The 27,775-nt window shown below is 45.2% G+C and overlaps 1 protein-coding gene across 1 annotated transcript; it reads left to right on the top strand.

The window, feature by feature from the left end:
- The first annotated feature begins 10,802 nt into the window (after positions 1-10,802).
- On the top strand, positions 10,803-11,441 carry LOC133890248 (secreted RxLR effector protein 161-like). Its single transcript, XM_062330683.1, has one exon. The coding sequence runs from the start codon at positions 10,803-10,805 to the stop codon at positions 11,439-11,441; it is 639 nt and encodes a 212-aa protein (XP_062186667.1).
- The last annotated feature ends 16,334 nt before the right edge of the window (positions 11,442-27,775 follow it).

Raw genomic sequence — 27,775 nt, 5'->3', positions numbered from 1 at the left:
TGTCCTAATTTAACCGGTTATTTAAACCCCTAAACCTTTTTTTTCTACTCAGAGCTAGCTAACCAAAGTCATGAAACGTGGGCTCAAACTTTTGACTTGGGTCAAACGGCCTTGAGCCATGGCTGCATAGCTCGAGCTGGCTGGCCGGTGGCTCTAGCGCAGTTTGCTGGTGACGAGCGGCGAAGCACAGGCGGCCGAGGAGGGCAGCAGTGGCTTCTGTGTGCACATGTGGACTCGGCTGAGGCACATGCGGTCACCGGCGACGGCTGGAGGATGGCCAGAGGAGGCGCACAGCAAAGGAAACACGACAACAACGTAATTCGGCGAGCTGACGGTGAAACAACAGTCAAAATAGCCCAGCGAAGGACGCCCCAAGCTTCTACACAGGACATCAAACATAACAGCCCGCTATTTGTCCGATGGGCGTGACCGGAACTAGGCTGGTGGCGTGCGGCCATGGGCGACGGTGACTCGGTCGCTATGGAGACATGGTCTAGCGACGCACCAAAGAAAAACGAATGCACGCTCTAGGATCTATGGGGGATGGAAAAGCTCACCACGGTGTCGGTTGGGCCCGAGAAGTGGTGGCTCGATGGCTCATCGGTGAGGTACGGAAAGAGGCGGCTGGAGATGAGGAAGAAGCACCGACGCATCGATTCCGGCCAGGGAAGGAGGGGAAAACGGTGGGGAATGGGCTCGATGACCTTCCTTGGTGCTTCTTGTGGCTTGGGCTCCGAGGGAGCTCACCAGTTGCACGGCGTGCTGCTGTGCGGCGCTTCTCTGCTCGAAAGCGGCCAAGTGAGAGGGAGCAGTGAGAGAGAGAGAAGAGCAAGTGAGGGTAGGGGGAGGGATAAGGACCGCGGCCAAGCCTCGGTGCCGTGCTTCGGTTTGTTCGGCGACATTGTCGGCTGCCCGAGTCAACAAAATCGGCGGCTGCCAGAGAGCAGTGCGGCTGAGAGGCAAAGAGAGCGTAGAGGATGACAAGGTGGACCTGATGAATAGTCACCACCTGAGAAAAATATCACCAATCACTTATTGGAGATTTTCCAAGGCCCAAAAATTGTGGGACAATTTTTGTGTGAATTTACAATTCATGTGTAACCAATTTGAATTGGTTTGGCCCAAAAAGCTGAGCAAAATTCAAATTTAAAGTCCTCAAAATGCATCCTTTATGCCTTCAAAATAATTCCCAAAATTTTTGGAAAATTCATTTATATTCTTCATATGGCATGGAATAATTTCTAAAATTGTTTCCAACCCTATGTTTGTATAGCAATATTGTGAGTTGCTTCACCAAATATCACTTACTTTTAATTTTAATATTTTATGTTTGATTTAAATTGCATGCCCAAAATTGTTCAAAACCATTAAACATGATGCTAATGATGCTCGTGATGATTAATTACCAGATTAAGGAATTTGGGCTATCACAAAACTCCCCCCTTAAAAAGAATCTCGTCCTGAGATTCGTGTAGAGTGCAGGGAATTAGGAGCCTCGGAAAAACTCCTAGGTTTTTGAGGGATATATTCACCTAGTCAAGCAAATCCTAGAACAATGATTCTACAAGATAACAAGTGGGTGTTGTGTAAGTGATGATGGTGATCGTGTACATATATAAGAAAAACAAGAATACAAGATTCCTACTAAAACAAGGGTGGTGTGGGTGGGACGATAGGAGTTTCATTGCTCACAGCAAACTTGTCTCAACAATCAGCAAGAGTCTTATGACGTCTATATTACTATTCCAGTATTTAAATATTGGAGAACGGCTCGGGGAAATCAGTGCGAATCTGATCTTCACGTTCCCACATTGCTTCATCTTCGGAGTGATTACTCCATTGAACCTTGAGAAACTTAATTGAATTTCACCGCGTCTTCCGTTCAGCTTCATCAAGAATACGAATTGAATGCTCACAATAGGACAGATCCGATTGCATTTTTTGGTTTGCAACCTCAATGACTTCGGCTGGAACTCGAAGACATTTCTTCTATGGAGAGATATAAAAGACGTTGTGCACGACGGAGAGGGACGGAAGCAAGTCCTTCTGATAAGCCACTTCACCCCACCGGGAAATGATTTGGAATGGTCCCACATATCCGGGTGCTAGCTTCCCTCTGACTTGAAAGCATCAAACTCCTTTGAGTGGAGAAACCTTGAGATACACAAAGTCTCCAATTTCGAACGCAAGTTCTCTTTGGCGGCAATCCGCATAGCTCTTTTGTCGAGACTGAGTTGTGAGGAGACACTTGTGGGGTGTTAGAATATGTTCTTCGGCCTCCTTGACCAAATTCGGTCCTAGAAAAGCTCGTTCGCCGGACTCAGACCAATTGAACGACATTCAACATCTTCGCCTGTAAAGAGCTTCAAATGGCGACGCTTCAATACTCGCTTGGTAGCTATTGTTGTAGGAGAAGTCGGCAAATCGCAAGCATATATCCCACCTCTTCCCATAGGTGAGAGCACACGCTTGGAGCATGTCTTCCAGAACTTGATTTACCCTTTTGGTTTGAACATCGGTCTGAGGGTGGTATGTGGTGATGCAGAAGAGCTCAGTTTCCATAGCTTCATGAAGGCTCCTCCAGAAATGAGATATGAATTGAGTGCCTCAATCAGAAATGATCATTTTCGGAATTCTATTGAGGTAAACAATATTAGTGAGGTACAACTCCGCATATTGCTTTGTATTGTATTGAGTCTTCACGGAAAGGAAATGTGCTGATTTCATCAACCTGTCTACAATAACCCAAATTGAGTCATAGCCTTGGGAAGTTTTGGGCAAACCGGTAGTGAAATTCATTCCATTTTCTTCCCACTTCCAAGAGGGGATGGGCAAAGGTTGGAGCGTATCGGCCGGCTTGAGGTGCTCGGCCTTCACCCTTCGGCAGACATCACACTCAGCGACATATCAAATGACTTCTCGCTTCATGCGAGTCCACCAGAATCTGGGCTTGAGGTCTTGGTACATTTTAGTTCTTCGAGGATGAATGGACAACAATAAATCATGGGCCTCATCCAAGATTTTCTTCCTCAATTCCTTAACCCTTGGAACCACTAGACAGTTCCCAAACCACAAAACACCTTGATCATCTTCAGAGAAACACGTGGCCTTGCCATCCTTGATTTTGTCTCGGATTCGGGCTATGCCCTTATCATCTTTCTGAGCTACCTTGATTTCATTCAGGAGGGTGGATTTGATCTCCAAATTTGCAAGAAATCCCTCCGAAACCTTCTCGAGACCAAGCCGTCGAAACTCATCACAAAGTGTGGCATTCCCGAGCTCGACCATAAGGAAATTGCAATGAGCCTTCTGACTCAACGCATCGGCAACAACATTCTCCTTGTCAGGATGATAATGCACCTCTAACTCATAATCCTTGATCAGCTCGAGCCATCTTCTCTATCCCATGTTCACATCGGCTTGAGTGAAAATGTACTTGAGGCTCTTGTGATCCGTGTAGATGCGACACATATTGCCCAATACATAATGGTGTCAAATCTTCAAAGCATTCACAATTACCGTGAGCTCCAAATCATGTGTTTGGTAGTTCTCCTCATGGCGCTTCAATTGACATGAGGCATAAGCAACAACTCGGCCCTCTTGCATGAGGACACATCCGAGGTCTATGCGGGAAGCATCACAATAGACGTCAAACCCCTTATCCACTTTAAGCTGAGCGAGAATGGGAGCGATCGTGAGCAGTTTCTTCAAGGTTTGGAAAGTTGACTCACATTCACGCGACCACTCGAGCACGCTTTCTTGCTTCAATAGTTTAGTCATTGGTTTGGCAATTTTGGAGAAGTTCTCAACGAACCAATGGTAATAACCTGCGAGTCCAAGAAAACTCCAGATGTCGATGACATTCTTGGGCTGCACCCAATTGAGCACATCTTGTACCTTGCTTGGGTCGATGATGACACCGTTCTATGATAAGACATGACCCAGAAAAATGACTTCTTTGAGCCAGAACTCACATTTGCTGAACTTGGTATAGAGTTGGTGATCTTAAAGGTGGCCAAGAACAACATGGAGGTGGTCAGAATGCTCTTCCTCAGTCTTGGAGTATATAAGAATGTCGTCGATGAAAACCACAACAAACTTATTGAGGTACTCCATGAACACCATGTTCATCCAATACATGAAGAATGTTGGTGCCTTGGTAAGGCCGAAGGAGATGACAGTAAACTCGTTAAGACCGTAATGGGTAGAGAAATACGTCTTTAGAATATCCTCCAGTCGGACCTTTATTTGGTGGTAGCCTAATCTCAAGTTAATCTTCGAGAAAATATGGGCACCGGTCAACTAATCGAATATAATATCAATCCTAGGAAGTGGGTACTTATTCTTGATCGTGAATTTACTTAGTGAACGGTAATCGACACACATTCGTAGGGTACCATCCTCCTTCCTCACAAAGAGCGCTGAGCATCCCAGGGTGAGGACCTCGGACGAATAAAATCCTTAGAGAGCAACTCCTGAATCTGCTTCTTCAACTCGACCAATTCATTTGGCGCCATTCTTATAGGACTTCTTCTAAATCAGGGCCGTTCACAAAGCGACATTGCTTTTGCTCGTCAATGTTGACCTCATCCTTAAGCATATTGTGCGAGGTGGTTGAAGACCTGCATGTATTCCATCACTGATCTGCCTCCTTGCTTGAGGCTTAGAAACTCTCACCTCTTGATCTCCATGATAGCCTTGGGAATATGAAAATTACGGAATGCTTGGTGGAACTCCACCCAAGAAACCGGGTGATTGGTAGGGTGCATGGCCAAGTAGTTGGACCACCACGCGCCGGCCGCACCCTGAAGTTGATGGGCGGCGAAAAGCGCCTTCTCGTGATCTTCACATCCGAGGAGAGTGAGCTTCTACTCAATAGTCCTAAGGCAATGGTCTACATCGAGAGGATTCTCGGCACGCGTGAAGGTGGGTGGCTGAGTCCTAAGAAAATCCTGGAAGTCATCCTGGCGTCCGTTCCCACCTCCTCCTTGAGGGGCCGTGTCACGCACAAGAGATTCGAGAAACATCATCCGAGCTTGACGGTTTTGTTCAATTTGCATAAGCACATCCACCATACTCGGCGGTGGAGGCGGCAGAGGGTTGTTCTCATTAGAGCTCTCAGGAAGATCTCTCAGATGGCGGTGGAGGTGGTGCTCGCGAACAACGGAGGCACCGTCACTCGACTTCTACCGAGGACCTATGCATTGCTAAGCATTTCAAATGACTCTTAGACATTAACCATGTTACCCAGGCTACAAGGATCTGGAGATACAATGTTTCAAGGTAGCGGATATGCAATTCAACATAGGTTATACCCATATACAACCGACAACGACTCACTAAACATCCAAACATACATAAGCATAATTTATCAATTTAGACACCATTCAATTCGAAAAAAGGATACAATATGCTTAGATGCTTGCCTTGCTACTCCGGGGTTTGCCCGATACTTCCCACACAGAACTCATAGAAATGTGGAAGGTTTGCATTGTCCCCGAACGCACTCGCGTCACACTCCGGTCCTAAAGAAGAGCGCGTGCAATGATGAGCTTGAATAAAGTGCAATGCTGGATACTGCACAGTGTACAACAATAGTGCAATGCATCATGTCATGAGTTAAAGCATGAAAGATTTCCTTAATTGAAATTATTGTTAAACATTTAATAGTTTATGGATTAACTAAGCTTAAACCAAGCTCAATTCAAATTATAAAGTTAATTATGTTTAACATGAGTGTGAGTATTTTTAATGAACAAGGCATACTATAACAAGATCAATAAGGCTGATTTCATCAATTTTGGAGTTACCAATATTGAACTATGATTTATTAAAGCCTAAACACATTTATTTAATTATAGGATATCCAATATATATTTCATTTGTCACGTCCCGAAACCGTAATCATGCTATTAAGTCTAATTATGCGTCATTAGTGCTACGATTAGTTTTGTGGCAACTTATTTTGGTATGCTAGTGCAATTCGTTTAAAGTCACTCAGATGAGAGAAAGAAATTTGGGAGAGAAAAGAATATAGTTCGCAGTTAAAATGGACTCCTTTCTCTAACATGTGGGGCTCACATGTGGGCCAACCACTCCCCTATGTCTCCCTCACTCTCCCTCCTGCCCTCTATCCTGTGCTCCCTCTCCATCATGGCAGCAAGGCAGTAGGGTAGTAGCACCTCTCTCCCCTCTCAAGCTCTCTCACACCTCTCTCAGATTTCTCCCTCTAGAAGCGAAGTCGAGGTATGCATGTGGTATCCACGCGATCACTAGCTCTTAAGCTACACATCCCTCCAAATTGTTTGCTCTTTCCCGAAGGATTCGAGCCAATTTTGACAATTCTTGGTGTTTTGGTTGAAGCACAAGGAACACCGGATTCATCTCCTGGGCAGATTCCTCCATTTCCTTCATCACCTGGTGGTTGGAATCCAAGGGCTCACCCTAGTTGGTGCCTGGTACATTGGTGGGAGAGGAGACAATTCGTTCATGGCATAAAGGTTCAGAACGCAGACAGACCAGTTATACCCATAAGAGTTCTAACCACAAATTTCTGGAAAGCAAAACAGAAACCTTCACAGGTGCAGAGGAGTGGGTGGATGAAACCGAAGGAGGGAATGATGTTGCTCAACGTTGACGCATTGTATGATGATGAAACTAAATTGAGAGCTACTAGGGCTATCATTAGAGATGATAAAGTAAATTTCATTGCTGCTTGCAACAGGAAGATCAACTATGTTTTTGAGGCCTCAATTGTTACTTAATTCTGGCACGTTCACAGCTCCTGATCGTCAAGCTCTTAGTATATTTTTTGGTTCAAATTGCTTGTGTTCACGAACGAGTCGTTGGCGTCCGTGGCGCGCAGCATGATTTAGAGACGGGGGATGGCGCGGTTTGTTCGGATCATGGCGGGTGCACGTCGTGGTGTGTGTGGCCACAAAGTTGTTTTGTTTTCCTATAAGTATGCAATAGAGTCAAGAAAACGTCGCGTTTTTGCGGCACCAAAATCAGCATTGGTTCATCTGTGTTCGTGCTTTGCATCTCCACAGTATGCGTGAGCTCTCGCAGACCTGCAGCCCGCCGATTTGCAACAAGCCGGTGCGTCCACGGCGACGTCAATTGGTACCAGAGCAAGGTTACCGCTTCTGGGTGAGGGATCAAACCATCGAGTACGCGCTCATGCCGCGTGCGATCTCATCATCGCCACCATGGCGGCGGCGTTCATCATCTCCGAGCTCTGGCGGCCGCACTAGGCGTAGCGGGGGGAGCGGGGGTGAGCGCAAGCTAGTGGTACACCGCGTCGTCAAGGAGGTCAGCGGCGGCACGTCGTACCCAATTCTTACCAAGACGAACTACGGTGACTGGGCGGCATTGATGCGTGTCAGGCTGCAGGCACGGGCCTGTGGGCGGCAGTCGATGACGGCAACGTTGAGTTCACGTAGGACAGGATGGCTCTCGAGGCCATCTGCAAGGCCATCCCGGCAGAGATGGTGGGCAATCTCACCGTGAAGGAAAACATCAAAGCCGCATGGGTGGCGATCAAGACAATGAACATCGGCGTCGAGCGCGTGCGCAAGGCGAAAGCGCACATGCTTCGTCGGGAATTTGATGCCCTGTCATTCTGGGACGAAGAGACAGTCGACGAGTTCGGGATGAGGATTATCGGCATCGCCAACCAACTTGTGATTCTCGGCGACGTCTATAGCGAGGAGATGATCGTCCGCAAGTTCCTGCAGGCCGTCCCACTCAGGTACTCTCAAATTGCCATGTCAATTGAGACGCTGCTGGATCTGGACACTCTCTCCGTCGAGGAGCTGATCAGGTTGTTCAAGGCGGTGGAAGAACGCCACGACCTCGTTGGAGCGAGCAACTCCAACAACAACAACGGCAAGCTACACTTATCGGAGGAGGAGTGGCTCGCGCACTTAACGTCACGGTTGCACCTCTCCGGGGAGGGTTCGTCGGAGCAGAACAAGGGCTCGGCTTCGAATCAGCGTCGTAGTCGCGGGCGTGGTCGCGGTAAGGAGGGCGGCAACCGTGGCAATAACAAGGCAGCCAAGGTGAGCGGCGCCGGCGGTGAGCCAAGGTGAGTGCCATTACTGCGGTAAGAAGGGGCATTGGGCCCGCGAATGCCGCAAGAAGAAGCATGACACGCAGGCTCACGCGGCCCAAGTCAAGGAGGATCAGGAGGGCGCTCTCTTAGTGGCAGCGACGTTTGTCAATGACGGCTCATCCACACCGTCGCCGCCCCCAAGCTCTGCACCGCCGATGGCTCCCTCGCCAGTCCACCTCCAGAAGGACAAGCTCTTCATCCAACTGGGAGACAAGAAGGATGGCGACTGCGCACGCTGGATCCTCGACACGGGTGCCACAAATCATATGACGGGTGCACGCTCCGCCTTCTCCGAGCTCGACACGGGGATCCACAGCACCGTCAGGTTCGGAAATGGATCCGTAGTCGACATTGAGGGACGGGGGATGGTGCTTTTCACCTGCAAGAGCAGCGAGCATCGAGCGCTGACAGGAGTCTACCACTTCCCCAAACTAAATGCGAACATCGTCAGTCTGGGGCAGCTTGATGAGGTCGTCTGCAAGATCATGATCAAGGACAGCGTACTGCCTATCTGGGATCAGAGGCGGCGATTACTCGCGAAGATGAAGCGCTCGTCAAGCCGCCTCCACGTCCTCAACCTTGACATCGGCATGCCGGTGTTCCTCGCCGCACAGAGCTCTGACATCGCCTAGCAATGGCACACAAGGTACGGGCACCTGGGTTTTCAGGGGCTGAGGAAGTTGGAGCAGGGGGAGATGGTGCGCGGGCTGCCACGAATTGATCACGTCAATCAAATTTGTGACAGCTGTCTCACCGGCAAGCAACGACGTCAATCGTTTCTGTCGGCAACTACGTACCGTGTCGACCACTGCCTAGAGCTGGTGCACGCTAACCTTTGCGGCCCCTCACGCCACCAACACCCAGCGGAAAAAAGCTCTTCTTGCTTCTCGTCGATGACAAGAGCCACTATATGTGGCTCGTCTTGCTGGGCACAAAGGATCAAGCCGCGGCGTCCATCGTGCATTTCCATGCTCGGGCAGAAGCTAAAGCCAGGTGGAAACTAGGCACGCTGCGCACCGATCGCTGCGGCGAGTTCACAGCTAAGGCGTTCGGGGACTACTGCGCCGAGTAGGGCATCCAGTGCCATCTCACCGCACCGTATACGCCTCAGCAAAATGACGTGGTGGAGCGGCATAACCAAACTGTGCTGGGCATGGCAAGGAGCATGTTGAAGGCGAAGAAGCTGCTGGGCTGGTTTTGGGGGGAGGCGGTCACCACAGCCGTTTTCATCTTGAACCAAGCGCCGACCCAGAGTGTCGAGGGGATGACGCCGTTCGAAGCCTGGTATGGATACAAGCCTCCTGTGCACTTTCTTCGAACTTTTGGTTGTGTGGCATACGTGAAGGTCGTTGGCAGCCACTTGAAAAAGCTCGACGACAGAAGTACGCCGATGGTTTTCATCGGGTACGAGCCGGGGTCAAAGGCCTACAGGTTCTACAACCCTGCCACGGAGCGCGTCCATGTCTCGTGGGATGCTTTGTTCGACGAGGCAAGAACCTGGGACTGGAGCAAGCTTGACGAAAGCACGGGCGTGGGAAACACCGAGCCATTCCACGTCGAGTACATGACGGTGATCAGGCGACGTGACACGGCCCTGACTTCTGCACCGCGCGAGTCCACACCAGATGTGCGTTCGAGAGGTACACCTACTTCAAGCGGAGCAGTGACGCCCATGTGCGGGCACATGCCAGGGGAACCCGCTGTACAACCCACAACCGTCGAACACGCGTCACCACCGACTGCTGAACCGAACCTCATCGACGAGCACGACGACGATGCGCCGCTTCGATTTAGGACCATGGATAACATCATCGGCCCGACGACGCCACCAGGACTTGCGGCACGGGACCTGGCGGACGACCTGTTCCTCGCCGTGGGAGAGGAGCCCAACACGTTCGAGGAGGCAAGAGGTGAGCCTTGCTGGCAAAAGGCCATAGTCGAGGAGATGGTGTCGATAGAGCAGAACAATACATGGGTGCTCATTGACCTTCCTCCCGAACATCGCCCTATTTGCTTGAAATGGGTATTCAAGTTGAAGCGCGACAAACACAGGGCCGTCGTCAAACACAAGGCGCGTCTCGTGGCGAAGGGATACGTGCAACAACAAGGGATCAACTACGATGACGTTTTCGCACCGGTGGCCAGGATGGAGTCGATTCAAATGGTGCTTGCTATGGCAGCGCACGAGGGATGGACTGTGCATCACATGGATGTCAAGTCTGTCTTCCTCAACGGCGAGTTGAGCGAGGAGGTCTACATCAGGCAACCTCCTGGCTTCATCGCAGACGGGCACGAGGGGAAGGTGCTGAGGCTGCACAAGGCTTTGCACGGGCTCCATCAAGCACCGCGTACGTGGAATATGAAGCTCGACAACAGCCCGCGTGAACTCGGCTTCTCCAGGTGCGTCAGCAAGCACAGCTTGTACACGCGTGGTGACGCGGCATCGCGTGTGGTGGTGGGGGTCTATGTAGATGATCTCATCATCGCAGCCTCGAGCTCGGGGGAGATCGACGCGTTCAAGGCGGAGATGCGGCGGCCGTTCCGAATGAGCGACTTGGGGCTGCTGTCATATTACCTCGGCATCGAGGTGAGGTAGAGCAAGGACAGCATCACGCTAGGCTAGGCCGCCTACGCGCGCAAGCTGCTGGAGAAGGCGCAGCTGGCAGGCTGCAACGCGTGCCAGACTCCCATGGAGGCACAACTCAAGCTGTTGAAAGACAGTGCTGTGGCGGAGGTCGACACCACCCTGTATCGCAGCCTCGTCGGGAGTTTACGGTATTTGGTTCACACGCGGTCGGACATTTCGTTCGTCGTCGGCTACGTGAGCCGGTTCATGGAGAACCCTAGGCAAGATCACTTGGTGACAGTCAAGCACCTGCTACGGTATATCTCCAGCACGATAGACTACGGCATCTTGTACTCCAAGCGCGGCAGCGGCGAGCTCTGTCTCACAGGGTACAGCGATAGTGATTTCAGGGGGGACGTGGATGATCGGAAGAGCACCACTGGCATCGTGTTCTTCCTCGATGACATGCCCATCTCCTGGCAGTCACAGAAGCAGCGGGTGGTGGCGTTCTCATCCTGCGAGGCCGAGTACATCGCCGGCGCTGCGGCAGCTTGCCAGGGAGTGTGGCTCGGACGATTGCTGGGGGACATGATCGGGACAACGCCCAGGCCGCCGCGAGTGAAGATGGACAACATGTCCGCCATAGCTCTCAGTAAGAATCCCATTCTCCATCATCAGAGTAAGCACATTAACATGAAATTTCACTATATTCGTGAGTGTGTGGATAGCGGGAGAATCAGCTTGGACTTCACGAGTTCTTAGGAGCAACTCGCTGATGTTCTAACGAAGCCGCTCGGATGCGCTAAGTTCCCGGAACTACACGAGAAGATCGGCGTCGCCAAGATTAAGTGAACGATGCAAGAATTAGGGGGAGATTGTTACTTAATCCTGGCACGTTCACAGCTCCTGATCGTCAAGCTCTTAGTATTGTTTTTGGTTCAAATTGCTTGTGTTCACGAACGAGTCGTTGGCGTCTGTGGCTCACGGCATGATCTAGAGCCGAGGGATGGCGCGGTTTGTTCGGATCATGGCGCGCGCATGTCGTGGTGTGTGTGGCCACGAAGTTGTTTTGTTTTCCTATAAGTATGCAATAGAGTCAAGAAAACATCGCGTTTTTGCGGCACCAAAATCAGCATTGGTTCATCTGTGTTCGTGCTTTGCATCTCCACAGTACTAGCTTCTCCACAGTACGCGTGAGCTCTCGCAGACCTGCAGCCCGTCGATTTGCAACAAGCCGGAGCATCCATGGCAACGTCATCGATGGCGGAAGCGACGGCTCTTCGGGATGGCTTGGATCTGACGATTAGAACTGGTTGCAATAAGATCATCGTCCACTCTGAGTGACTGGAAGTTGTTTTGACAATGCCATCCGGTGGGCTCTCGGCTACGGCAGCAGCATCTGTTTACGAAGATTGCAATATCACAGCAGGAGGGTTTGACCAAATTGTATTTGAGCATTGCCCTAGGGACGGTAACATGGTAGCTCATGTATTAGCTAGTAGGAGCAGTGTTTCCCGGCCGACTGTTTGGCGCGAGGAACCACCGAGTTTTTTTAATTTTAACTTTGGTAAACAATGTATCAGTTATTTGATGATTAATAAAGCTTGCCATGATGGCTTTCTCTAAAAAAAAAGCTCGCGTATGCTTGACTGCAACTAAGCCGAAACCATTGCCACCATGCCAGCATGAGTCATATGATGAGGACAAGTGCGACAAGGACTCTGCCGGCGGGAAGCACGTTGAGTTCGGTGAGGACTCCGCCAGCGGGAAGCATGTCGAGTTCGGTGAGAACTCCGCCGGCGCGAGGCATGCTGAGTTTCGGCAACCATCCCTAGTCACTATCCAGCATGTAAGCCCGGCGGCCGGCGTCAAGCACGTCAAACAAGTTCGCGGCCAACCGTCTGAAATGAAGAATGTGCAAGCCTGAAAATGTCGTATGCAGGGAGCTAGGGACATGCTTTGCATAGTGATCAAAACATTTTTCAGAAATTAAACATTAAAAGAATAAGTTATACGTTTGAGTAGCAAAATGATTTATTAAAAGAATCCGTACAATATCAATTCCTTCAAACATAAAAGAACTTGGGCAGACATGATCCCAAAATTTTACAGAAAAACCAGTTACTTATTCTAGTTTATGATAAGCTAAGAAATTTACTTAACTAAAATAAATTTATGCGACCATCAAGAACCATCTGAACGTAACTTAATTTGTATTCCTCTGGAAGAGAAAAGAAGTAATTTGTCTTGTTGGTCGATGCGCACATAATAGCACCAGCCCTCATACGATCCTCATCTAGAATAGCTTGCAGTTTCAACAATTCTTCAAAGACCTTTTGCTTTCTTGTAGCATCCTCTTGCATGAACTGAAAGTAGTTAGCCAACTTGGCGACATTATCATTAACATTAGCAAACATTCCCTGCATAGACAACAGGCAAGCAGTGACAAAAGGATCAAAAGGCATCTCTCTTCTTATATGATTGTGAAGAAGAGCACATGCAGAGATAATGCTACATTGAACCTTTACAGGATAGTACGAGTGAATCCCCCATCTTCCTTTGAAAATTCTGAAACATCTCTAGATGACATTATGTGCAGATGAGTGCTTGTAATTAAAGACCTCCTGTAGTGTATCACGGTGTCGTTCAGTTCGCCACTCGCTAAGATGATAGCGTTGGCATCTATAAGGTGTAAGAAGGCCCTCTCCATTTGATATCTAGCATCACGAGTAGTATCCTTAAAGTTTTTAAGAAAAAACAACAAATATCGTGACTAAGTTTGACATGAAAATGTTATTTTTCTTAATAGAAGAAAAGGTCATTATTTTTAATATTGTTACTCCATGTCTCCAGGTATCCGTAACCCATTTCTTCTAGATACACTCCATAGAGAATTTATTTGTACAAACGGTTTTCAATGCTCGTACGGGACGCTTTGTCGAACCGTCTGTAGAAAAGAGTCTGTATAAATCAGATTTGTACAGATGGGTTTTGAACCATCTATATAAAGATTTGTACAGATAGCTTGTTACTGGAGCCGTCTGTACTATAGATTATCACAGACTGCTACAAGTTTCGAGCCGTATGTGATATAGGAATATTACAGACGGCTCTAATAATGAATCATTTGTACTAAAGATTATCACAGACAGCTTTAAGTTTAGAGCCGTCTGTGAACATGGTTCAGTACAGATGGCTCCAGTTTCGAGCCGTCTGTACTGTGTATTTGTATAGACTGTTGTAGGTGTAGAATCATCTGTACTGTGCATTTATACAGTAGTACATTTATATATTACTGAATATAAACTGACATATCAACAATAAATCATTCACAGATCATTTGCATTCAAACAACAACAAATCAAACAACATACACATATAATACACACAACAACCGAACATCTTCGTTCAATATTATAAAGTCATACATATAAAAAGAAGTAAAATGTCAATATTACAAATCCTCACAACATTGCAAAGTATTCTTCATTCTTGAGTCCACCCTATGCCTAACAATATATAAACCAACAAATTAGCAAGCACACTAAATTAAAAGGAAGTAATGAGTTTATTTGCATCATTTTCTATATCATTAGCCATGAAGGTATAATATATCAATAGACTGCAAGATGCAAGCATTTTCAATATATTGAAATGACCAGCTTCTGTTAAGATTACAAACCTTGGCTCCTAAAGTTGTCACGATCATGAAATTTGCTACTCTTCTTTATGATCTCCGCAAGTATGAAATGGATGAGCCATTTTTTAATATACATGAGACTGTCCTTCACGAGATTATTTGTAGGAAATTTATATCTGTTAAAGAAAATTAAAATAGTTTATAATTACAATAACCAGTGAATATACTGGTGGACTAGAGCCAACGCTTTGCAGCATATATTGAGCAACATAGAACCGACAGAGGTTGGTGCCCTGCGGATGCTTGTGACACTGCAGAAATTTATGCACGATACATTTGGTTCAATGGAATGCATATTATAACTGTAAATTGATGTGTGATGGAGGAAATATTACCGGGAACATATGTTGGTTGGTCACCGAGGGTTTATCTCTCCGTACAATCCCGCGCATCGAAACATACTTCATGAACACCCTTGTCAATGAATCTATCAGATCTGAATACTTGTCTAGGTCGTGGTACATCGAGTCAAAATATATGCAGTGTTGATTCTGTGTATAGATACAAACTAGCATCCAATGGTATCGGTAGTTATACGGTAGAAGAATAAGGTCCTTCGATCCACAGAGAGCGACCATGGCCCGTGTGATATATGTTTCGACCTCCCCCGGAGACCAAGTGATCGTTGACCCACATACAACCTGTGGCTCGAGGAACCCAATTCTCGGATTCTCTCTCCTGGCTTCTTGAATCATAAGTCTACACATAATAGTAATATAGATGAATGAGCGTATCATTGAGTTAGGCGGTTCATTGAGCATAGACCGTGATTTTCTGGACACTTACAATGTCCAACATCTCACTAGACCAACATCCAGCTTGTCAAGACGGTAGATGAGGAATAAATTCTTGGAGGTTGTGAGGAAGGATCCAGCTGGTTTCAAAAAATGTTGCTGCTGGTACTTGGTGCTGAAACAAGGAGAAATATGTTTCTCCTCATGGAACCTTTTCATGTATAGGTCATGTAGAATCATAATTGCCCAGCCCATTGCTCTAACGCTTTCTTGCTTCGTAATGGCCAGCCTGCCACTTAGGTGTTTGATAGAGGTTCTTCTTCTACTTTCTTGCTCTTGTCCTTCTATTTGCTAGCTCTGCGCTTTCCGGGAGGTGCCATTTTGGTGGAATGTTGGCCAGTTTTGCTAGACAATTGTTGTTGCTCATGTGGTGTAGAAGGAGATTTGACCTTTGACGGAGCATGGTGAAAAGAGAAGTCGCTGCCATCGCGTACTAGAGATAGAGGCTACGGAGGCGGTGGAGGGGCAACTAGTGTTATAAACTTCTTTGGCCACTAGATGAAGGAGTGGATGGCCTCCCCACGTGTCCCGACGTCGTCCTCTGGGGGAATAGGAAGTGGGAGGGATGTGCAATTTTTGTATACCATGTCCATTGACACCCTAGCGTAATCAAACTCTAGGGGGAGTCTGTGGATCGTCTGTTCCCTGCCACATGGGAACACCAGGCTCGTGCCAACCTCAATGATGTTATTGGAAGCAACAGTGGTGGGTAGTAAGAGTTTGCACTTGGTGGCCGCCTCTATATCGTTGATGTGATATCTTTCTCTAGGGACCTCTTTTGAAATGTCATCGCCAGGGGGTCACCTTCAAATCCACCGATTGGGAAGTCATGTTGATTGAGTATGTAAGCTGGATCATTATCTGGTGTAGATGCGCAGCTGCTCTGGTGTCGAGCCGGCGGAGATTCAAGTCTCATGGTTGCATCTTGCTGCCTCATTGCCCGTACTCGCTCCTCGACCTGTTGTTCCATCCTTTCTGCAAGCATATCCATCTGTTCTTTCATCCTTGCTTCGACCTCAGTGACAGTCTCCATTCTCATCCATTCACGTTCAGCTGCTTTGCACTCAGTTTTGTTTTTCATTTGGCTCCTATATGAATCGGTGTCGTCAGGGAATCCTAACTTTCAAGGAACGGAAACACATATGCCACGCGTGTGACTCAGGTGCTTTTTGTTCCTCAGAGCCGAGGTTAGTATGTCTTTTTCTGAGATGGCTAGAATGATCCTTGAGTGGATTCTTCCAAAAGTTGCAGGATTCTTTGAGCCACTTAATCGGTTTCTGGCTTCCTGAAGGTGACAGAACCATCGGCCGAGCATACGACCCTTCCTTGGAACCAGTTCCGGGTCTGCCACTCTGGGATCTGTGAAAATGGTGTGGAGTAGTTCTCCCGAGCTGCCTGCTCATCGTTCTTGTCCCAGTCTAACTCCTTGCGTGCATATCCACCGATGCTGAGCCTGTGAGGGGTGCGTGTTACGTGACTGGCGCACCTTGTTAGCTTGACTCTGCTGCTAAAATTTCTCAAACTGGCACCTAGACAACTTGCTTGGCGAGTACAAATGGTTCATTTTTATATGTGGCACGTAGTCATTCTATACTTGTCTACCTTAGCACTGCAAGAGGGGGATCTTGAAACATACATAGCTGAGTTCCCAAATCTCCTCTATGTACCCATAGTATGCATAGACCCCATGTTTGTCCTGGAAGACATCTATGCGCACATCACTATTCTGTACCGTGCTCTTACTATCCTGTGCTCTGGTATAAAAGGTGTACCTATTTATGTCGTATGCTTCAAATTTCACGACTGTGTGACTTGGCCATCTTGCTAATCAGCCAATATTGTTCTTTGTTGAACTATTATTACTAACTTGCGCTGCCAACTAGTTGTTAAAGCTGCAGTTGTGCTGTTTTGTGATCCAAGCCTCTGTACAACCTAGATTCTCTCTGTGTAGCATGTCCTTATTCATGTTGATATACGGGGATACTTCAATCATATGTTGCAAGACCGTGAAATAGACTTTAGATAACGTGGCAAAGTCAGCAATGATTGATTTTCTACTTATTTCCCCTTCCCATCCAACCTCCCCTCATGGAGAGACATAGACACACCAATTGGTTTGAGATACTCCATGTAATCAATGCAGAACTCAACTACCTCTTCGGTTGTGTAACCTTGGACGATGCTGCCCTCTGGACAAGATCAATTCTGAACAACTTCTTGAGAATTCCCATGTACCTCTCAAATGGGTACATCTGATGTAGGAATATTGGGCCGCATATCTTTATCTCTCTCATGAGGTGAACGATAACATGTACCATAATATCAAAAAATGACAGAGGAAAGTACATCTCAAGATGATATAGTGTCTTCACCACATCGGCCTCTCAAACATCAAGTACTTCGGGATTGATGACCTTCTGAGAAATTGTATTGAAGAAGTAACATAGCTTGGTGATTATATCTCAGAGATAGGTCGACTGAATATTTCGGATTGCAACAGGAAACATTTGTGTCATCAACACATCACAATCATGGGACTTCATGCCAACTAATTTCAAAACTTGCATCGAAACAAGTTTCAAGATGTTGGCGGAGTAACCAGACAGAATTTCACACCATGCAAGCACCGGCATAGTTCGGTTCTCTCCGTCTTTTTCAGATTATAGCAAGCAAGAGAAAGCCTCGTTCTACCTTTTTCGGAGGGCTCAGGTGTTGACTCGGGCCTGATCTTCAAATCAACCAGGTTAAGCCTTGCATTGAGGCCGTCCTTCGTCTTGCCTGGAATATTAAGTAAAAGACCAACCAACTTCAAGGTGCTTCCAATATCATAACTCCCACAATATGATCTCTTCTTCCACATGCCACCAGTATCATCAGATTTTTTACTCCCCTTTCCAAACACAACATCGAAATCTTTAACCATATTGTGCACCTCTTGACCACTGTAGTGCCTTGGACATAAATCTCTCTCCCTCGTTCAGTCGAATTGTTCCTTCATGTGTGTGGTACGGGTGATACCTATTAAGGAACCTACGGTGGCATATGAACATCATTTTATGCGAGTGGGGCAGCCACATACTCGCGGTACAATCTAAGCAATGAGGGCACGCCAAGTCTACTTGTTTACCCTGGCTCGAAAGGTTACGTAGTGCAGGCAAATCATTGATCACGCAGAACAATAAGGCGTGTAGTGTGAATTCTCCCTTTTGTACGCATCCCATACTTATGCCCCTTTGTTCCACAATATTTTTAGATCTTCCACCAATGGTCTTAGGTATACATCAATATCGTTCCCAGGTTGTTTAGGGCCTTGGATAAGTGACATTATCAAGTACTTTCGCTGCATACACATCCAAGGAGATAGGTTGTAAATACTGAGAACAACTGGCCAAGTGTTGTGCTTGCTGCTCATGTTCCCAAAAGGATTCATCCCATTCGTGCTCAAAGCAAACCTTATATTCCTTGGTTCTACACCAAAGTCATCGAAGATCATGTCGATGTTTCTCCGCTGGAGGGAATCAGTAGGGTGCCTTAGTCTTTCATCTTGCTTGCGGCCCTTCGAGTGCCAGCAGAACAATTTGGCCTCTTTTCGATTCATAAACAAACGCTTAAGATGCGGAATTATAGGCATATACCACACCACCTTAGCAGGAATTCCTTTCTTCACCTCGACATCATCTAATTGACTCTTACGTTTGTATCGAGATGCTTTGAACACTAGACATGAATGCAGGTTTGATAGATCTTTACGGTAGAGGATGCAATTATTTGGACATGCATGTATCCATTGTACATCCATCCCCAATGGACAAAGAACCTGCTTTGCTTTGTATGTGCTTTTGGGTAGCTCATTTCCATCTGAAAGCATGTCCAATAAGAGTTCTAATATCACCATGAAACTCTTGTCCAACCAACCATCGCTTGCTTTCAATTTAAGCAGTTCAAGCATTGATGCCAACTTTGTGTATTCTAGTTTGTAACCAGGGAACAATGGCTTCTCCGAGTACTTAATCAAGCTCATGAATTTGTTAAAGTCTCTCTAAGTACTCAAGTTCACATCTGCATTGCACAACATCTGATCCAACTTATTATTGTCGCCTGCAACACCACAGTCATCATCATCTGCACCAAATTCCTCGTCATATTCTCTTCTTACGTCGACTTCGGGTTCTTCGACAATACCAACGTCTTCGTGTAAAACATTATGCTCTTCTCCATGTTTGGTCCAACACGTGTAGTCTGGTTTGAAGCCCCTGATAATCAATTACGCTTGGATCTGTAGGGCTGCGTTCTATCTAAGAAATGATCTTTCATTTTTACAATTGCAATAAGGATATATAAATTCAACACCCTTCTCCAATCGATCCTCCTCGGCAGCTTCTAGAAAAGCTATCACACCATCATGGTACCCTTGGTTTCGTACGAGAACTGTACATCCAGCCACGATCCATCTACAATGTATGAAGTAAATTAATATCAAATCAACATAATAAAATAGAGCAACAATGCTTTTCGTTAAAAAAAAATGGAGCTACCATGAATGAACCATACAAACGACAATTAGTTCAAAAATAATTAATTATTACCATTATATTAATTATATATATGAATACCTAAAAATAAGGGCAAACATTAATTCAAAACTTGTCATTAAATACTATAGTTATTGATTATTTTATGTTTATATACCGAAAATCCAAAATTTATCTACAACATTGGATTAAAGCTAGCCATTTTATAGTAATACATAATTAAGCCTTCATCTATATTTTGTCCAGAACGGTTTCAGAATCTTTCGAGTCAATTTTGAGGCTCAAAATGATGTTTTTTGGAAAAAAGAGATTTTTATACCTAGAATAACTAATATATTCTAGATCATCATGGAAAAATATCTAAGTCTAGATGTAGATATAATTGATCTCTCGAGACTAAATTAAAACACAAATCTACATCATTTAATGAATAGAACAAAACTATGTCATTATGAAAAAAATCTAGACCTAGCTAGCTCTTAAAACCAAAATCTAGATCATCTAAATCAAAATAGAACATAATGCTTATCTTGGAGTAACAAATACCAAGGAATATTCAAGTTTTCACCGAAATCTAACAATTTTTTGTCAAAATTGCCCTCTCCCTCCAAAAGCTGCACACTATTTTTCACTGTTCGGGTGCCACTGTTATGCTTCGATCCAGAGATAGAGGATGATGTACTATTCTAATAGTATAAACGATTTCATGTTTGGAGTTATTTGTACTAAAGTGTCGCACGTCCCCTGGCTATTTTCTCAGACTACTCTTTTCTGGAGCCGTCTATATTAATATTGCAGACATCTCATGTTTAGAGCCATCTGTGATATTTGTTTTATTACATACGGTTCCAAATACAAGACATCTGTATTAATATCACAGACAGCTCGTATCTGGAGCCATTTGTGATATTGGTTTTATTACAGACGGTTCTAAATATGAGTCGTCTGTAATATTAATATAGACGGTTTGCAATAGGAACCATTTGTACTAAAAGCACCCTACCACACCCGGAGGGGTCTCGTCATTATCATAGACAGTTTTTATTTAGAGTTATCTGTGATAATCTTTGCACAGACTACTCCACAGAACCATCTGTATATGGGTGTCCCACTAAATCATTTCTATAGTAGTGATATAGCATTAGGTAATACTCTAGAATCTGTTACAGAACCCTCCCATCCAGGAAAGATGTAAATGAATTGGCCGTCTTGTGAACAGACTCCTAGCACATTTGTAGCTACGTTGCCTTTGCTTGTTCTATATCTAGCCTTATCAATATCATGTACATAAACTTTACTAAAATTTCTACTAATTGTCTCCCCAGATCTTGCAAGTTGTCTCTTTATATCTCTATTTTTAACATCGTGGGCTACAATATGCAAAAAGCATGCTACCATCTCCTCTAATGATGTAATTTTGGTGCCTTCTAGTTTGTCGGTGGTAGACAATAAATTACAAAGTAATGCAAAAGATCTACACAATTCATGCAGATATTCTCAATGCTTGCCAGATCACTATTGTAGATGATCTTGTGCAGATATACTTGCCGAGTCAGGTGCCTATCCAGTGCATGTTGATCACCTTCCCACTAAATTTTTCTTTTTTTCCTGTTTAGGTTGACCAAATAAAAGATAAAGACAATTAAGTTTCTCATCATTTCCAGGTATAAAACTAAAATAGATATCACCAATGGTAGGTTGGGATTCTCCACATTATCCATCTACAAATTTTGAATTATAGAAAAAAAGTGCAAATCAGGTATATGTGTACAATTGAAAGGCAAACGTGGAATAAAAGGAAAGCCTGCGTGCAGTTTAATCTTGCACATGCGCAGAGAACTCATAGCAGGGAATGAGGAAAACCTACATGCAATTTCAACAACACCGAAGCTTTCCAATCAACGCATAGGTACATATATATATATATATCAAATTGATGTGACTAATGTAATCATGAAAGATTAATGCACCTAGATGGATTGAAGGAGCGAGTTCAGCCAGTAATTGCACGGGGGATTAGGTGACTCAAAGATTGATATGAGACTAAGGTTTGGCAGTGACGTATATATAGTCGGAGGAAGAATAGAAGAGCGTGCGCGAGAAATTTTCACTGGAGGAGGTTCACATGCGCGATGTTTTGGAGCGAAACAACATCTGGAGGCAATTCTGTTGCGCCCGCTTTTCTCGCTGGAGGCAGTTCATGTGCCACTGGAGACAATTCTGCCGCGCCTGTATTCGAAGAAAGCAACATGTTTCAAAGGCAATCTTAATCCTGGAAACCACCGAAATCTCCAAGAGACTCTCTAAAACTCCCTCCCTATATCCCCATATAGGGAGCCTTCTCAATAAATTTCACTCCCTATATTGCTATCCTTTCCAGCAGATTCTCTATACTCCAATCCCTATATTTCAACAGGTCCCTTTCCTATCTCACCAACAGGTGGACCCCGACCGTCAGCTCCATCTCTCCCGAACTGTTCATCTGCACTGCCATCTGATTCGCCGGTCCGTCTGGGATTGTGTTGAATCTTCGGCTACGTCGCCGCTCACCGTTCACATAGCGGCTCACCTTCGCAAACACGAACGTGTTGAGCAGTCACGGCAGCGCGTAGGCGATCAACCAGATGACCGACGCAAGCACCAACGCCGACGGGCGGGGTGCGTACACGCAGGAGCTGCACCAGAGGAGGACGACGAGGTGGGGTGGGCCCAGGGGTGGGAGAGCGTTTTGGGAACCAGATGCGTTCCCCAAATATGGAGAACGAGAGAGGTGTTTTTGGGACTCCCTAAAGATAGGGAGTGGGATAGAGATACTGTTGGAGATGAATTTTGGATCAAAATCCCTATATTTAGCTATAGGGAACCATTTAAAGAGTCTCTTGGAGATGCTCAGCCGTAATCTCACGTTCCTTCTCAAGATTACCATGTTGTTATGCCAAACGTAGTAGTCAAGCTGGATTGACCCAGGATTAATGAGAGGGGGCTGTCTGGTTCTACGGGTACCAAAACTTAGGTCAAAAAATGTTGTTTGGTTTGCAGTCCTGGGGCTGTTTGTTTTGGCTTGGAATTTTGAAAAGTTAACTTTAAAAGCGGAATTTAAAATAAATAATTATATTGTACGATCTGTTTTTCAAAATTCAACCTATTTTCCATCATAATCTACAAGCTGTCTTCCATCAGCTTTTTATAGATTGTGACTATAGAAAAATAGAAGTGCCCATATAAAACTAAAGTAATTATCTATCAATATTATTACTCTTTCTAAATCGTTATTTTTTTCAATCATTCCATTCTATTCGTCTCCTCCAGCAGCCGTGCCCCTCCCAGTCGTTTCTACACCCCCGACGCCGCCTCCGATGCGATCACGTGACGCAAGGCGACGCTACCACGAGCGTGCTGCACTCCACTCCACCGAGATCAGGAGACAACCTACCCTGGAAAGCTCTGCGCAGCCCATGAAACCCTAGGTTTTGTTGGCTTCCCTGGCCGGGGCACATGAAGACACTGGGGAGTGTCGTGTCATACATCATTTTCGTCGTGCCATGCATGAATCGGAGAAAGTTCCCTGCCACCTGCTGCCATCTCGATTGATCTCTACTCGAGTCCATCATGCATGTCCATCGATATGCTTTCTACCAGCTACCTGCCCACTCCGACCGACAACCAGTGCCCTAGGTGCCTAGTTATGGACGCAGTTTTAACTAGCTAGCTTGTGTACATGTGGACAAACATATAAAATCCTTGCTATGAGCAATATATTAATTAAACGACTTTTTAATACACTCAATGCTATTCTATGCATGCAATTATCACTACTACAGAAATAAGTTTATACGCCAGCCTATCACTGTCGGTTTCTTACGAGCCGATAGTGATAGAATATCACTGCCGTTTCATATTATGAACTGGCACTAAAAAACCATTCAAAAAGAACCAGCAGTTAAAATCTATTATCACTGCCGGTTCGTGTCTAGAGCCGACAGTGATAGTGGATGACAGTTTATTTTAAAAAAATTCATAACATTTTCATACAAAGTTGGATGAAGACAAACTTTATATTAAAATTATAACCCTCGATGAGATCTACAACTTTGTAGTTGAAAACTTTTTCATTTGATGTCATTTAGATATCCAAATAATTGTTTGAAGTTTTAGACAGAAGATGTCAAAAGGATTGTATATGCTAATGGTATCACTATTACTTCTATGGTGGGATGGTAAGCACATATTGCGCGAGTTGAAAGGTTTCAAGTTCGAGTGCCACGAACCGCACGCGCGTGTGTTTTGCACGAAAAATCGTATGACTGGTGACTTCCGCAGACGTGGGGGTTCCTCTGGTGCAATTTTTTTTTCAATTTTTCCGCTCCAAAAAGATCGATTCGGCACCCGACTATCACTGACGGCAGAAACCTTCAGCCGACAGTGATAACTCCTTCACTGCTGGTCCCCAGACCGGCAGTGATAGTTGGGGACTATCACTGCCCGTTGCCCACTGCTTGCTCCAAAACCGGCAGTGAAACCCCTTTATGAGCCGACAGTGATGGGGTTTTTAGTAGTGAAGAACGACGAGTGGAGGGGTGAATAGGCGTCTCATTAAATTTTTTTATAATATTCTCCTATTTTATCACCTAATGTACCTCAAAACCAAAAGAGAAAGCAAAAACTTAAGAAAGACATGCAACAACAAAGGAAAGTTTGGTTCTCGTAGATGTAGATGAACACTAGGTTCCACTAACAATCATACCATGAGTCATTGCCACATAAGGATAGCAACTTGAGGAAAGAAACATTCAAATAAAAAAAAGATCACTGTTTTCAGACGATATTCTCCAAATTGATGATCTAGAGGCAAGAGAATTCAAGACCCAATTGTATATATATGAATTTTATGCCTCTAGCAATAAGAAGAACAACTTTCCAAGATGGAAAAAATCTCAGCTCATCAACCAAAACAAAAATCATAACTAAAAAGTAAAAACTCGCAACAAAGCAAGGGAGCCAACAGAAGAAAAGTAGAAAAAGATAAACATAAGCATCAGAGGAAACATGCACTTTATTTCTTGCAAAGATGAGACCTCTTTTAGACAGATTACAAAGTATTTTCACTCATAAAAGCACTCACCTACACATAGGCTAAGCGCTCATCTCTCCTTTCCTCTACAACCCTAGCATACAAACTCAAATGGCTAGCTTAAACCTTCCACACAGTCCGACCCTTCTATTTATAGGCGTAAGGAGATAGCTTAGCCCTTATGCTTCCTTGTTTCTAAAATACCCATATTTTCCAATTGCCTCCTACCTACCATCGGGGTATTTTGGTCTATTTTTCACTCTATCCATCGAACGGCTATGGCGTCTTCACGTCTTAGCTTCGTCTCGATGCAAGTTTCATGATGATGGCACGTGCCCTCCATCTTTCTACGGTTTTGAGGCCAAACCACGAAACCGCCTCGCACGCTTCTCAAAGTGTGACTTGCTACCACTTGCTTTTACATCAAGCAAGCATCCCGATGTCGATAGATGTATACTTTGTCTTGCAATCTTGACCACTGGCAAGTCACCCTCGCTCCAGATCCCTCGAGCCACCTTGTCACTTGCACTGGTATCCCCTTCACTTGACTTCGTCAACACGCCGTCTTCATCCTTTCTTCCATACTTTGCTTGACCTCCACATACATGCTAAGATCACCCTTAACTCCGCTTGGCCTCCTCGATTGTCTGGCACCAATCACCCTGCTTGGCCCCGATCATCTCACCGTCAGCCTCCAAGTTGTATCCATCACCTGCATATCATGATATAAGCAAACACATATCTCCAAATCCATTATCAATTAGTCCATAATCAAAATCCTCAGTTAAAGCACATCTAAGAAAAATAATGAACACTAGATGTTTTGGCGTTGTCACCTTTCAGCGCCAGATCATCCGTCGTGCTTAATCCAGCAGATCGGCTATCTTGCAACCTTTCTGCAAGAAATGCTCCAGCAAAGCATCCGACATGTTCATCCCTTTGAACGCCGGACTATCTGACGGGTATAAGTCCACTATTGCCAGTTTGCAACCTCTCTGCAAGAAAAGCTCTGGCGTTCACTTCACTCCATTACCGGACCATCCGGTGTTCACTTCAATCTTTGCCTTTGGGATAAAATACTCTGGTGTGTACATTTGCCCATCGTCAAACCATCCGGCGTGTACATTCTTGCCAGAATTCATTTTGCAATCTCTCTGCAAGAAATAGTCTAGCATTCTCTTCACTTCACCGCCGGATCATCCGACGTATACTTCAACTTTTGCTTTTAAGCTGAAATGCTCTAGCGTGAAGCTCATCTAAACGTCGAACCTTTCAGTTTATTAATTAAACGACCTTTTTAATACATTCTATTGAATCAATCTTACTCGACCACTACTACAAAACCAGGCTTATATGCCGACCCATCACTACCGGTTCCTAATAGGCTGACAGTGATATTACATCACTATTGGTTCGTAAGCCGCGCGGGAAGAATCAGCCAACGTGGCTTATGAACCGACAGTGATGCCCTGCTCCCTCATCACTGCGGCTTAATCTATCAATCGGTAGTGATAGCATAATATCACTACTGGCTGGTTAAATGAGCCGGCAGTGATGCCCCCCTTCCCCACCTTCTCCAAGCTCGAGCTAACAGACAATTCGATCAGAACTTTCTCTCCCCCTCACAAACTCTCACATGGCAGCACCCACTTCATTCCTTCTCCCATTTTGATTCCCTCACCACCCAAGATCATTTTTGGTCAAGAAAAAGGTCCATATGAGCTCTCTCTAGCTATCCAAACAAAATCCCTTCTTTCCTAAACATTTGCTCATTTGCCTTTTCTTCATATTTTTGGGCAAATGAACCCTGAATTTTTCCCAAACAACAACCATGCTTCTAGGAGCCTCTTGAGCTAAAGTTCAAATCCCCAAGTTAAATCCTATATTTAGCATTTCAACTCAAAATGTTACCTTAAAAACCAAAGTTGATCTTATCCCTTATTTTCATTTTTTAATGAATTAGAAAATTTCTCCATAATATTTTGGTATGTAGAAAGATCCAATTGTATTTTTGATATTTTATTTAATTAGCAAGCTCCAATATAGAAACTTTATGTATGAGCTTATTTATTTTTTCATGTTTCCTTAATGAGTCATAGATAAGGGGTTGAATAATAAAGAAAATTTCTAGGGATGACATCAACAAATACTCATCGAAAGCGTATGCGAAAGCATGCAAAAGGCGGCTTCTCCAACCTAGGCCAATTGCCGGTAGGAGATGACGAGGTAATTTATTTGTTGGTGATCACAAATATTCTAGATGTTATGAATTTGGATTTACAATAATGATATAATTGTAGATGGATAGAAAATGGATATACGATGCGAGCCATGTGAGCACAGAGTACAAGAACAGTGTGGATTGTTTCCTAGTACAAGCTGCGGCGCACAAATCAAATACACAGTCTCAATACATGTGCTGTCCATGCGTCGATTGTGAGAACAAGAAGCAGTTTTCCACCACCCAGCAGATACATTCCTACTTGATACCAAGGGGCTTTACAGCTGGCTATACTCGTTGGACCGAGCACAGTGAAGCTGAGATCATAAAGGAAGGGCAATACATTGGCAGAGAAGATGAAGACTTATGCACTGATATGCCAGCTGAAAAATATACTAATATGCTGCCTGCTGGAGATACATTGGTTGGTGATGATGTAGAGGAGATGTTTGCTGACGCCGATACTGAGGCCGATGCCGATGATCTGGAGCAGATGTTGCGCAATGGGGAGGGAAAGTTCACAAATGAAAGAGAGTTTTAAAAGTTCCAGTGTATGATAGAGGACTCTAAAACACCGTTGTTCTCAGGCTATGAGAAGGAGTACAAAAAGTTGAGTACCGTGCTTTCACTGCTACAATTGAAGGCAAGCAACGAGTGGTCAGATACAAGCTTCACAGAGTTGTTACTGTTCTTGCAAAAATTGCTTCCAAAGGGAAATGTGCTGCCAGAAAACACGTTCCAGGCCAAGCAGGTTGTGTGCCTATTGGGGTTGAAAGTG

The sequence above is a fragment of the Phragmites australis genome, chromosome 14, assembly GCF_958298935.1.
Source record: "Phragmites australis chromosome 14, lpPhrAust1.1, whole genome shotgun sequence".
Lineage (NCBI taxonomy): Eukaryota > Viridiplantae > Streptophyta > Magnoliopsida > Poales > Poaceae > Phragmites > Phragmites australis.
The sequence above is the reverse complement of the archived record's forward strand: the minus strand, read 5'-3'. Positions and strand labels throughout refer to the sequence as shown.

What these genes read in the sequence shown, in the direction of transcription:
- LOC133890248 (XM_062330683.1), top strand. Translation starts at nt 10,803, where the DNA reads ATGGAGGCACAACTCAAGCTGTTGAAAGACAGTGCTGTGGCGGAGGTC.